Source organism: Dendronephthya gigantea, unplaced genomic scaffold (genome assembly GCF_004324835.1).
Source record: "Dendronephthya gigantea isolate DGI-Jeju-01 unplaced genomic scaffold, DenGig_1.0 000033F, whole genome shotgun sequence".
NCBI lineage: Eukaryota > Metazoa > Cnidaria > Anthozoa > Malacalcyonacea > Nephtheidae > Dendronephthya > Dendronephthya gigantea.
This window is the reverse complement of record NW_021163043.1, coordinates 2,217,005-2,230,718: the sequence shown is the minus strand read 5'-3', so window position 1 is coordinate 2,230,718 and position 13,714 is coordinate 2,217,005. Positions and strand designations below refer to the sequence as shown.

At 35.7% G+C, this 13,714-nt stretch overlaps 1 protein-coding gene and 2 long non-coding RNA genes across 7 annotated transcripts in view; all 3 read right to left on the bottom strand.

The window, feature by feature from the left end:
• Nucleotides 1-13,714, bottom strand: part of LOC114525166 — a 68,521-nt gene that overhangs the window by 49,867 nt on the left and 4,940 nt on the right. The gene's annotated exons all lie outside the window — the stretch shown is intronic.
• Nucleotides 6,482-10,048, bottom strand: LOC114525165 (calcium/calmodulin-dependent protein kinase type II delta chain-like). 5 transcript variants are annotated; one of them, XR_003687157.1, is made up of 4 exons: nt 9,935-10,008; nt 9,679-9,849; nt 9,251-9,331; nt 6,482-6,521 (listed from the first exon to the last, which is right to left on the bottom strand). XR_003687157.1 is itself a non-coding variant. In XM_028546389.1 (3 exons), exons 1-3 carry the CDS (start codon nt 9,944-9,946, stop codon nt 9,254-9,256), a joined length of 261 nt encoding a protein of 86 aa, XP_028402190.1. In that variant the 5' UTR covers nt 9,947-10,008; the 3' UTR covers nt 9,114-9,253. The 5 variants fall into 5 exon arrangements, 2 of the variants coding, with proteins under 2 accessions (XP_028402190.1, XP_028402191.1); XR_003687156.1 differs by lacking the exon at nt 6,482-6,521 and having other exon boundaries at nt 9,114-9,331; nt 9,999-10,048; XR_003687158.1 differs by lacking the exon at nt 6,482-6,521 and having other exon boundaries at nt 9,114-9,331; nt 9,679-9,846; nt 9,999-10,048.
• On the bottom strand, nt 10,051-10,523 carry LOC114525168. The gene is made up of 3 exons (XR_003687161.1): nt 10,492-10,523; nt 10,362-10,409; nt 10,051-10,134 (listed from the first exon to the last, which is right to left on the bottom strand). It is a non-coding gene; the product is annotated as an uncharacterized LOC114525168 (long non-coding RNA).

The window sequence follows — 13,714 nt, the reverse complement described above, 5'->3', positions numbered from 1 at the left end:
ACTTACTTTTGTAATCAATAGCACGAATTGTTTTCTTAACAACAGTGGACAGTTGACAAACCAGGATGAAATGACATTATCAGCAAGAGTTACCGTGTATTGAGAGTATCTAAGGTGAAACATATCAGTTCGTTTATTTTATTCAATTTCACAAAGCCAATAATAAAAAGTTTGAGATGTTATCGCGTTAAACAAACCTCGATGATGCTGTGTGAGGCAAACATATTCCAATGACTTGTTTCAAATGGATCGCTGTGAAGTTTTTGTACTAATCACGAAGCTTTGACAATGCTATTTAAACGTTTTAAAAGAATGTTAGCAACTTTTCGTCGAATACGATTGAGTGTTTATACAACCTAGCTCTCCTTAGGGGGTACATTGATATTTCATAAAAGATTTCTTAATTTACGTAACTTCAAGAAACATACCAGAGAGAAATTCTAACAGTGGTATGACAACTTGAGGCATTGGCGAAAGTTTAGTAAACTTTTCCAGATATGTTGGGAGCAGCCTAAGGACAGAAAATTTAAATTATTACCCAAATAATCTTGTGAAGGAGTATCTCGCATAACAAGAGACGTTACATTTAGGCTGGAGTTTATTGAAAAAAATTTCTGTAAATTCACTGAGCACATTATCAAGGCACGATTTCAAATATCTCCAAAGTAATAAACTTCTAAAACGCTGCAATTACTTAAATCAACTTCATTCTTTACAAAGTGCTAATGGACATAAAAAACGTCTCAAATTCCAGACAATCTTAAGTAGCTATACCTTGCCATAACTGAAGATATTTCTAACATACATATGGTGAGACAAGATACGCTTAACGTCGTGGAATGAGCAACCAAACCAATCTCCAAAGTACGCATCAGACAAAACTAGACGAAATATACAACAACGTTTAAGCGAGAACAGACAACCGCTGAAAATAAAGTGAAGCAGGTTCTTACCTGTTCATCTTGCCCAATAAAAATGTGGTACGTACACAGCTCTGTTAATACCTGCACATGTTACAATAAAATATCCAATTAAATCATTAGTATAGTATGATATAATTATGGTATAAATTGGTTATGCTATGGTATGGTGTGATATAATTATGGTATGATATGGTTATCGTATGGTATGATTTGGTCATGGTATGGTATGGTGTGATATAATTTTGGGATTATATGGTTATGTATGGTATGATATGGTTATCGTATGGTATGATTTGGTTATGGTTAGTTATGGTATGATATGATTATATATGATTATATGATATGATTATATGATATGATGTGGTATGGTTATGGTTATGGTATGGTATGGTTTTGGTATAGTTATGATAAGATATTATGATAGATGCAAAAAACTGAATGATAAGAACCGTACTGGAAAAATTCTAGCGTACAAATGAGGTCGGCGCATATCATGAGGAACACGAAATAATCCAGGAAGAAAATCATAATTTCAAACCTGAATGCAAAGTAAAATTTTTAGTTCATGATTTTAGTGTGAAAAGTGCACAACTTTACATCCCTTACCATTTTAGATAACACTGTACATATTGAACGTAAGTAGTGCTTTCGAGAATGTATCAAGTTTTTATCTTGCAGTGCCTCCGGAAAGTTTCTCAGAACAACATCCAACACCTCCCATTCCAATTTCTAGAAAATGAAGAAAGTTGAACTTCAATCGAAACTTAATGCCAGATGATATATTATGATAGAAAAGTTTACCTGTTGTAAGCACACAGGAATAACATCGCCTCGCTGTAAGGCAGTGAAACAATCCCGGTTGTCTTATCTTCTGCAGAACTAAAACAAAAATGAGAATGTATTACACTAACAAGAAAAGGAATTTTGGAAGCAGAATAGCTGACATGCCTTGCACTATCATGATTAACCAACGTTTTCCTTTCAGAACAATTAACATGCGAAGTGAATTTGACTTTTCCACTTTTGTCTTGCACAAGGCCTTGACGTTGTCAGCTCGCAGACTGAGAAAACATTGAAGAATCTTTACAAAAAAACAATGTAAGACATCATAGAAAAATCGCAAGAAATAACATTGAATTTGGCTTACCACAAGTCGTATCTCCGATGCAATAGACGTCCGATAGCCATTGTCATAATGAGTTTTTATGTGGTACACTAATATATTGAATATTCGTTCTGCAATTACATAATAGGAAAGGGAGAATAAAAAAAAATTTTATATAACATCAGTGTAAAATGAATGATGGAACTGTACAGCAAAATATGGTGTAGGCATAACACGTGGCCCTGCGAAGTAGTTGGCACTAAGAACCATGCTGTCATGCCTGCCATCACCAGATATCATCAGATAATCTTGGTTTTTTAATGTTGAAAATAATCCGTTTTGATACTTTTTCCTATGAAGATATATCACAGGGAATATTTTTTTCCTACAATTATTATATACAAGTACTATAATATCTAATTCCCGTCTGGTCCCTATTAGGCTATTACTCCTGACAATATTGTCGCAGAGAAGAAAAACATTAAATATCTCAGCAAGTATTTGGGCTAAAGACCCCGGAATACCAGTAAACGATAGCGGTTAAAACGATTCTTTGAATAGTATATTCCAACCAGCATATAGTTATAACCTGCATTTGTATTATACGTGAAAATAAGAATTAAAATAATAGCTTGCTTTGTTATCGGAAATTACTCACCCATTGCAAGATATATTTTGGAAATTCCATATTTTTCCGCTTTTTTGGTCTCTGTTGTCTTCAAAATGTCTAGAATTTGACACGTTATCATTCTGTTTTAATTCTGAGTAATTCTTGGTGTAGTATGTGCAAAATAATCAAAGAAAGAGCATTTTATAAGTTCTAAGCTATAATCATTGCTAATCACGTGCTTAAGGCAAGCTCGAATCGGACCTAGGTCAGATTTTCGGCTTTTGGCCCGAAATTTTTATTATTGTGAAATATTATTGCCGGTGATGCGATAATTCATATCATCAGGTATGTTTATACAAAAAATTGGCAAAAATCTTCTAAAGGCTTGATTTTGACGCTAAAGATATCAAAATAATCCTGAATATGTGAGCTAAACCACTGCAACCGGTTTTCGTTTGCATTTGGGCAATATCCAAAGAATTAGGCCGCTTTGATGTGTAATATTGAATATATACAACACGTGAATATCGTAGCTGTGAATAGCTATGTATGCATGGCGGTAAAACGCCGTATTTCCACTGGAATTTTCAATATTTAGCCTTGAAATTTACTACATTTGCGAATTTGTCAGTTTGCTATATTTACTATTATTCCATGCCATGCCCAATTCTACAATATTCTGAAAGGTTCAGTAGTTAAATGTACCACAGAATTCAAGTGCTACAACAGTTTGAAAGATTTACTTGCCTTTTAAATTCCGACTTTCCTGTTCAATGGGGTTCTAAAGTGGGTAGGGGAATAAAGCCTTTTAATAATGATTGAACTGTAATTTCTTGTGAACTTCATGAGAGAAATATACGAACAAATACACTCATACTGTGATACATTGGCTTGGAATATGCTCCAAAACGTGTGAAATCGAACATTTGTATTGCAATCACCTTGCAAAAATCAAAGAAACGGTATCAAATTTTGAATATAGATTAACCAATCTGATTGGTTTTTATTGAACCAATCGTGGAGTACAAAAATTGACCAATGACAAATTGACCTGTGTACAGAAATAACATATCAAGTTGTCTTAATTTTGCTGAATTATGCAAGAGCCTACAGGCTATAAAACAGAGCCGTCTGCGACCGTTTTTCTCAGGTAAGTGAGTTCTTTCTTTAGGTAGGATCAAGGTATGTATAATTAATTTTTTAAATAGAAGTAGACCCCGTGGCCCCGCTGTTAGCTAAGAATGTCTGTCCGCGTATCTGGAAACACGGCTCACTGCTTATCTAACTGTGTTTTGCTTTTCGTTTTCTAGGGAGCTACTAATAATTTTTTTTTGTGTTTTTCAGACAAAGACGATCGTAGTTTAGTTTCAGTATCCAACCCTAAGAAGCCACCCCATATCCATGCCGTCAGTTAAACCCCAGCCAGCAATTGCCTTCATGCTAATTGTGATGCTTCATTTTCTAGGAACAACTCACCATTTTTTTGTCGTTTCAGCTACAGAGTTAGTGGGTTGTGGGTTGTTGGATGTTGTGTCGTCGGTTGTGTGTTTTGTGTTGTGTTGTGTTGTACTGTCTTGTCCTCTACGTTTCGTATTGTCTGCCAGTCGGTTTGGGAGAAGCCTGTAGCTCTCTCTTTTTCCTGGCCACACAAAGAACACATTTTGCGGATACTCCTTTTTAGGAGTTCATGGGTTCGAATCCCATGAATGTGTCAATTTTGCGCTGATATCTAATGTGGTCCGTCTCAAATACAAAAGCACAACATCCAACGGACAATCTGCATCCTTTCATCACACCAACTACAAGTGTTGTCCTCATACAACAGAATGGAACTTCAAACGGAGCAAAAAGTAACCAATACCCAAGATGAAGTTCTTGTACCTTCTCAAACAGGACAGAATGCGGCACTTGTTAATGAAGTATTCTCGATGTTTAAGGGATCCTCTCAGTTAGACGTCCGATCAGAGGATATTTCAAAGTGGTAAGCTCATTTAAACTTGTGATTACTCTGCGAATACTTCACCCATTTTAATAAATATGAGACCACTAAACTCATTGCTGTCCGGTCGTAAACGGCGCACACAGATAATTTCGGTTTTATCTGTAAGTGTTTTATCAATTCAACTAGAAATTGTATTATCTTAAAGGAAAAACATTTACCTATTTGTATAACTTTAGTTCATTTCAAAAGCTTTCCTATAAGCCAAGATATTTATTGCAGAACTTGTACTTCTTAAATTGAATGTTAGAGAAAAAATACGCAAAGCCTTCCAAAAATCTCGCCTAAAAACCTCCAAATATTTGTAGCTTACAATCATATATTTTGCTCGAAATACAGTTGCTTTGGCGATTTGTAGTGATATTTCCAACAAATGTGTTTACAAACGGAAACCCGAAAATCTGCATATAATTATCACCATATTAGCAAAAATTTGACAATTATGACCTCTAGGGACAATTTTACCCAGAAATCGATTTCTGGGCTTATTTTACCCCCACGTGGTAGGCAACATTACGTTTTTAACACCTCTAACCTCACGCGACAACCACTTGTGCATGCGGCTGAGCAACGCCTCGCTATACACAATAACAAATAAAAAAATCTATATTTTTCGAGTTTTTCTGCCCATCCTGACTTAAATCCTATCAGAAAAGATAACTAATGCCTTTATAGTTTATATGTAACGGTTAAAAGACGACAGGATAAAAAATAACGAAGAAAATAACGAAATTCTAAAGGCGAGTTATATTTCCATTTTGTAATCCTGTGTAATTTGATATGATTTTTAGAGCTGCACTGCAGTGTCAGGTTAACAGCAATATTGATTAATTTCTTGATTAGAAATTTTCGAGCTATATTTTGGTGGTATTTTTGTGCTTTTTAAAATAAACGGATTAATTTCAACATTAAAAAACAAAGATGATTTCATGATATCTGGTGATGGAAGCATGACAGCATGGGTCATAGCGCTAAGTATTATGCCTACATTATGCCCATTGAGATTTGGAACAGTTTGAACAAGAGGATTAAGGATATTGGTTCTATAAAAAAATTTAAGTCCTCTCTCCTTGAGCAGATTAGTTGGTTCATTTAATTTTATATTATAATAATTTAGTAGAATGTTAAAATTGTTTTTATATAGATAATATAATTTATTATTGTAATTTTTATTATATTACTATAGATAAGACCTTGTGTAAACTAGCACTAGCTAACTAAGGATCTTTTTAATTACAATTACAATTACAATTACACAATATTTCACTGGTGTTATAAAAAATATATTTTTTTTCTCCCTTTCCTATTATGTAATTGCATTTGCCAATATATATGTAACTGTCAGGGGTTGGGGCTATTATGTGAATATGAAAGAAAACAACCTGCATTTTGTTCTGTATATTCTTGTGTTATAGAAGTCAAAAATACATGCTGTTACTATACTGTATAGGCCCTTGTGATTCATATACAATTATAGTTTCAATTGTGTGATAGTTATGTTCTTGTAATCTCAATTGTAGATTCTATGGCATATAGAGTCGAATTGGTACGGCAAAATATCTTTGAGAATTGAAGTTTATTGCGGTTCTTCAGGTATGTTCTGGCAATTCACTGAAATACTATTTGTTCGCTAAGGAATGTTGTCCCATGGTAGCGGTACGCATGAACCTGGGATATCACAATGCTGATAGCCTCACAACCCTGGACAATAATATAATAATTTACTTGTTCCTTGTGTTTCAATTTTAGATCAAATAAAATATGGCAACCCAGAAGTTGCTAACAATTATTACCTTTCTCTTATCACTGACTACACCTCCATCCATCGCTGTGCCATACATGGATTTGATGGACTGACATACCAAGCAAGGTAAATATTGCAGGCTACATGGTATATGTTCAGTTTATTATTATGTCATATTAGGACTGTTGGACATTATTTTTTATTCAGTAATTCCCCTATATGGGAATGTGATAAAATTCGATGTTAACCCCCAAGTAAAGATTTCACAAAATCAATGGAAATAACGCTGTACCTCGACTGGTTTCAATTCTGGAGGAGCCGTGTATGGCAAAATTATATGCATTATCATTTCATTTTTGTTGATGATTGTTCGATGGTGTTTTGGTGCCAGAAGATAATTGATACTAATTATTGGCCCACGTACTGAAGACACATAACATCCCAGATAATAGCAACAAGTGTTGGGAATGCGGATAAGTCGACAGGACATGGTCGCTTAAATGAGGCAGCTTCCTGGTCTGCACGGAAAAATAACCAGGACCAAATGCATTCGGCAAGAAAGATGTTTGTCGGAGCGATTTCACTCAAAGTCGTCGTGATTATAATTAGTGGGTGAAGACCTATTCTGTGTCCTGTAGTTCCGACGGGCAAAAATTCGATCATTACAAAATAAATGGACTAGTCAGGGTTAGCTGGATTAATAAGCAAGGCTTCTACAGATTACCCTGTCACGTTATATGCATCACATCATTTCCATGCGGTCATATATAACTTTTAATGTGTGATTAAGATTAATTGTTAATAAATAATTGTTTAACATTATATTCATTAGAGACTCGCTGGTGGAAAATGTCCTATCACCAACTGTAACCGCGCTTTACATCCGCATTCATCCAAAGACATGGTACGCAACATATCTTTGAGAATTGAAGTTTATAGCTGTTTTTCAGGTATGTTCTAGCAATTCACTGAAATACTATTTGTTCACTAAGGAATGAGAAATGACTGAGAGATCCATCTGACTGAAATATATAGCGAAAATTTTTCAATAAGTGGCTTATGTAAGAGCGAGTTTTTGATTTAGAAATAAATTCTTTACACCCTACCAGCGGGTTTGTCAGGTTTTTTACTAACTTAGGTGCATTGGAATACAAGTAAAAATAAGGCGTGTTTTAGAAGTTATACCTGGACGAGGAATCCAGCATATCATTATGAGGAACCAAGCTATTATAGCGGTATATACTCAGGGCTATCACAATCAAGTTTAGTGTTATCGCTTTATTTCAATGTTTGCTGCACGGTCGGATTCTCACAATTAAAAGAAAATCAAGCGAAAAGTTTCACACGTACAAAAGTATAGGTATGGAACTGGGGCCGGTTGTTCGAAAGATGGATAACTTATCCAACGGATAAGTCCTATCCAACGGAAAAATCTGGATAGTTATCCATTGGATAAAAACGCGTTGCAGGAAGCGTTGATAGTGAAGTGGATAGCTATCCAATAGATAAGTTAAAATTTACCAGAAGAAAACAGGATTATTCTGAAATTTCGTACCACAACGTCAGCTGTTGCTAAGCATTTACAACATTGAATTCATAATCATTACGAATTCTCGAGTATAGTTACTGAATGGAAAAGACTTGAACAAGTGATTTGCTCGAACTTTGCACTTCACATCATAGTGATTTTATTAATTAAACACATTGCAATTTTATTCCTTGACCTTGCAACGCTTTGCCTTTTGGTCCCATAGCAAATTTAGAAACACTATTTTAATGTTCGTAAATGAAATTACTTAGATATTAGCAAGTTTCCTTGGAATAGGTTGAATCTTTCTTTGCATATTCGCGTTTATAAACTGATTAGAAGCGTATAGTAAATTTACCACCTGTTATAAATGCGAGGATGTCCAAAAAATCGCCGGTCGAACGGAATGTGTAGGCAACGTGAAACGCTGCTGCGACAAATTGCACTTCGAAAACATTTTTAATATATAGTGAATACAATCATGATGTGTATTAGTTTGTTGAAACACAGTAAGAGGAATATTGCATTTTTGTCCTATTTTATATAAATGTTTACAGTGTTACCTTGTATCTTTGAATTTATCCACTGGATAGTGGATTTAAACCACCTCCGGACCTTGGATAAATTTATCCGGTAGATAGCGATTTTTATCCTCTGGTTAAAGTTATACAAGCTTCGTGCAACCCAAATCACATGCTGGATAAGACTTATCCGTTGGATAGTGAGTTATCCGTTGGATAGCGACTTATCCACCTTTCGAACAACCGGCCCCTGTTCTTTTATTTATCGGAATAACTAGTGATGTGATCTTAAATGAAGCATTTTCAGTCATGCTGCTAAACTGTCGTGCTGGCTTCGCCACTGAGTATTTTATTTGCTCGCAGAGCCTCGTCTGCCGAACGTGACCGTCGGCCAGTCTTCACCATGTACGGTGACAGTTATTTTCTGCCTTTTAACTTGCCGACATGCAATGTTTCATTGCACGGTGAGTTTTCAACTTTACTGAAGGCGCTAATATACAATATGCAATTTTCCTTACAACTTGCAATGCAATTATAATTCCGAAGGATGTTAATTTGTAAAGAGTGTTCGAAATACTAAGGAAACGTTAGCAGATCGTAATAGATGTTCGTATTTGACAACTTTAGATGCCTCAGGAGTAGAATGGTTTTGCAATTTGCAAGGAAAGTTGCGTAGTGTAACAGCGCCTTGAGATTGTTTCGGAAAGCTGGTTAAATTTCGATGTAACTTGCAAACATGTAATGTTTCATTGCAATTGCGAGTTGAAAATAAGGGTCATTGGACGGAAGAACGGGACAAGTATCGTAGTTTTCAACATACCTTTTATAAGGGCGGAGACATTGATCTTCCATCCACGGTCGGTTTTATCATTTTTTCTGCTTTTTCTATCATTTCTTTATCCTACAAAAGACAAAAAAAACTTGTTAAATCGTGGATCAATCTAACACTTTTAAAAGCTTTCTCTCCTAACTGAACTAATTTTATTTATACCGTATAGTTCTATCAGTTCTAAATTGTCCTTCATGGAGGTCCAGTAGGGGTCATCCCGTATTGATGCAGTTTTACTACAGGAGGAAACCTGAACTAAACTGACTTTATTTATGCTGGATTGCTGTATCAGTTCTAAACTTCAACCAAACTAATTCCAACAATTCGAAAAAGCTGGGACTTCAGACGAAAAAGGTCAGCCGATTTTGAAAAATCTTAGATGCGGGGTGTTATAAGGCGGTTAGTAATTTCATCATCACCTTCATCCAAGGATGTTCCAGAGCTTCTGAAACCGTGATGCATTTTCTGTGACCAACAGTAAGCAGTTTTGTTATAAGATCCTTAGCTTCACTGCTAACATTCTTCCAGAGGTTGTTCGGAAATTTATACGACCCTTCTTTGACTTGTTTCTCCAATGGGTTATTTGCCTGCTTTGAAAATAAAGAAGATCCGGAAAGTCTAAAAGACGTTAACTTTTCATTGACGTACTCCAATTTTGAAATGAGGTTAAGCTACCTCCAGCTTCATTACAAATCGTGTTCACTACGTGAATTTGAGTAAACTGAAGTATATGGCATACCAAACATATAGTATAACTCCCAGGCTCCAGCAGTCACACGATTTCTTGTACGATCGTTCTTCAGGCTACGGGATTAACATTTTGGTAGCGAGGTAACTTGGTGTACCACAGAGTGTTTCCATATAGGAATTCTGATCTAAAAAATTAATTGTTATCATTGAGATCTGTAACAATGAGAAATAACTGAACCTAAAACGTTTGCAGAATGCGCTCTGCTTTCGTAAAACGAAATCACGGACAAAACTCGGAATTGAGATTATAGTGACTTCCAGGATTTGCTGGCAATGGTCACATCGAATGGTTTCTTCAAAGACAATTTAAAGGGCAATTTAAACACAAGTTCAATACACAACCGACACACACCTTTATAAGCGTTTCATCATACGAGGAACACAATAAAACATTTTCTGGCTAAAGAAGAAAAAGTTAAATTATGGTCGTTAAAGTTTAGGATATAAAGACAGTAGTGATAAATAAATTAGGGCGTGCTTACCTTCCAATCCCTGTTAGTGATGCCATTTTCATGTAAATGCTAAAAATACGAAACAGTATGAATAAAGTTAGTTTAGTTCAGGCTCCTGCAGTAACACTGGATCAATAACAGATGATCCTTAGCTTGGTGTCATTAAAAGCTCCAATCTCTTCGTGATATTTTCCATAAACTTTAGTCATCGCATGTGAATGAAATATTCCAATTTGTTTAATTCATTCTTCGAAGGCTACACATGGCTACATTCGCGCTAAACGACATCCTCACCTGAAGGCACATTGCTTTCATAGTTGGTTTAGTTGTCAATAGGAATCAGTGATACAGATCGTTAGACAACTCGAGCCTGAAAACAAAATAGAAAAGTCGATCGAATCTTGAATGGTTTCATCCATGATTCTATACTTCTCTACTACATTCTGCAGGACAAATAACATTGCGTGAACTGTGCAGCAATATAGAGAATAGGGGGAAGCCAGACAGAAAAGCACATGGAAAGTAGTTTGAATATTTGCAAACCCTGATAGATAAATGTCGTGGACTCACACATTTGTTATCGGCGTCTCCTCGTCGTTTTGTTCCAACAAGACTCTCAAATAATAGTCACCTGATAGCAAAGATACGTTACTGAGTTTGATTCCTATCGAGGAATAAGGGGGGGACGCTTTATGAAGAACTGTTAAAAAGCTAGAGCAGTTAGGCTTATCACTAACCTGTTTCAGTTCATCAGCTAAACATTCATACAGGACTTCAAACTAAAGGTGATTCCAAAAGACAACGTAGTTTCCACTCAGATCTTTTTCCATTGCAAATGCGTGCAAATCAGATTCGAGTGCCCCAGAAGTTCCTCTCGCGTCTGTCACATTGAAAACATAAGAAATTGTTTCATACTCTTTTACGAGAACAGTTTAGAGAAAGAGGTCAGGACTATTGAATTTGTCTTGTTATACTCATAGCGACAGGAAATCCTCCATTACATTTCCATATCCTATATTTTCAACGGAAACTAACCTTAACTTCGAGACTCACCTTGCAATTCCAAATCAGGTTGTACGCTGTCAGATCTTGACTGAATCTGTAAAAAAGATCCGCTTAAATATCATTGCTTTTTCATCTTTCAAACGACTAGAACATTTTCCCATTTTCTTAATATGAACACTTACTTTTAATATAAAAACTGGATTTAAATTCTCACATTTTTCCTGGATTTGAATCCTATTTTTGTCTTCCAATGCGAGAGATATCCTTCAAGTTGATTCCTCAACGTTCCCCTCGTTTTTCCAGAGCTCTAAGACACAAGTATAGCACGTGAAATAACAGGCTTATACGTACATGCAAGCATGCATTATGAAATTTTGGAACACGATTGTTGATTTAAAACGTACTTCTGCAAGCTTTACATTGTCACGAATTGATAAACGATCTTCTTCAGTCTCTGTGGCTGAAGGAAAGATAAAAACTTTCCAACAAAATTGTTTCTTTACAAAAAGGTTTTACACTTCTGAATGAATTACCATTTAATTATTTCCTCAGTGGGGCGGTTGGCACAGTTTAAGGATGAATGATGGAGTTTAGTTACCAAAGCAGTTGATACCACTTAGTCATGAATACGATTGGTTAGTCAGAATCACCTCAATGGGTTTATGTAAATAATGGCCCTCGCAAAAAAGTTTTCAAAGATTTCTTACTTAGTCAGGGCTTTCAAGGTAATAGAGCAAACCAGCAGGCTGTGAAAATCGTATTCAAATTTATTACATAATTGTTTATGAACCAAAAATTATGAACAGGAAATCTCGCATTTAAACTTTCTTGTATATTTTAGACATTAAAAACTATAACTACTTTAATACGAACATTATTCTCGCAAGTAATGCCATTGCTGTTGGATGATGCTATGCCAACAATAATGATTATAAATTACTTATGGAGTATGCTTGTTAGTCTCAATTGAACTATTTACAGATGGCTAGTATATAGAGGATTATAAAATCACAAGTTTTAAGATGAATCTGAGAATGTTGCTAAAATAAACTCAGGTCCTGCGGATGGAATAGAGGCTATACCTCTGCAACAATTTGTTAATTTATCACACTAATTCGCACCTGTTCAATAGCGAACGTCTATCAGTGCTTTGCGTAAACATGGCCATGCGTAAGCGTTTTGGTAGAGCGCCCTCGGCAAGCGCCAGAACTTGTATTTTTGCCGCGGTTTCTTCATCAGCTTCCTAAAGTGAAGTTCTAACTAAATATTAACAGATGATTTAGGCACTTCACACGATGCAGGAATATTCTTGAGGTTTTAAAGGGTCTTAATTTCGAGTGGTATTATACGCACTTCAAATTCAAGCAGGGAACAGTTGATGGAAAAATGAGTCAACTGTACGTCCTCAGTGACAAGAGCATTGCACCGGCATCGCAAAAGCGTAGGTTCGATTCCTGCCAGAGGATCTATAGTTCACTCATTTTTCCGTCATCTGTTCCTGGCTTGATTTGAAGTGTGTATAATACCTCTCAAAATTAAGACCCTTTAAAACCTCTTAAATATCAACTGAACTAATATGTACATTCATCACGGCTAAAAAAATGCAGAGCGTTATAAATGACGTTCGTCAAAGGCAGAAAATTCTCAATGGATGAATGAATGAATAAAACGTACCTCGATTATCGCCTTCAGAACCATGCCAGCACCTTTCACAATTGTTGTCGACGGATGCTGAAATTGTTGAGGAACGAATTCAAAACCACGATTGGTAAGAACCATTAGCGGGGCAATAGTAAAACATACATAAGCGAAGAAATGGTAAAATTGGTACTATTATTTAGTTTTGTCGTAAACCTACCTGGAACAATCGATAAATGCAATGACCCATTTCTAGACAAACAAATAACAGACTTAATGAGTTGCTCCTATGCATGGGTCAAGCTAGTGGACGTGGTAAACTTCACCAAAAAGGTAAAGAGAGAAAGGCTATTTAATCAACTCTCAACCTCAGTCAAAGAGCCATAAACTACCAAGAAGACAAGTTGAATGAAAAGCTCCTCAAATTTCTTTGTAGCATACCTGCAACTTTCTCCAGTAATTTTCCCAAACTGTTCATCATCTGTTGTCTCACTAAGAGGAATATGCAATAGTCGATTTATTGTAACAGACTACATGAGTTGATTCAAAATATTGGAAGCAATCACACCTTACTATTAGTTTAACATGAATGTCCAACTTCACCCCCGTA

Excerpts from the sequence above, each read along its gene's own strand:
- LOC114525165 (XM_028546389.1), bottom strand. Across the intron at positions 9,332-9,678 it reads TGGAACATCCTTGGATGAAG|GATAAAGAAATGATAGAAAA; the intron begins GTGATGATGAAA and ends TGTCTTTTGTAG.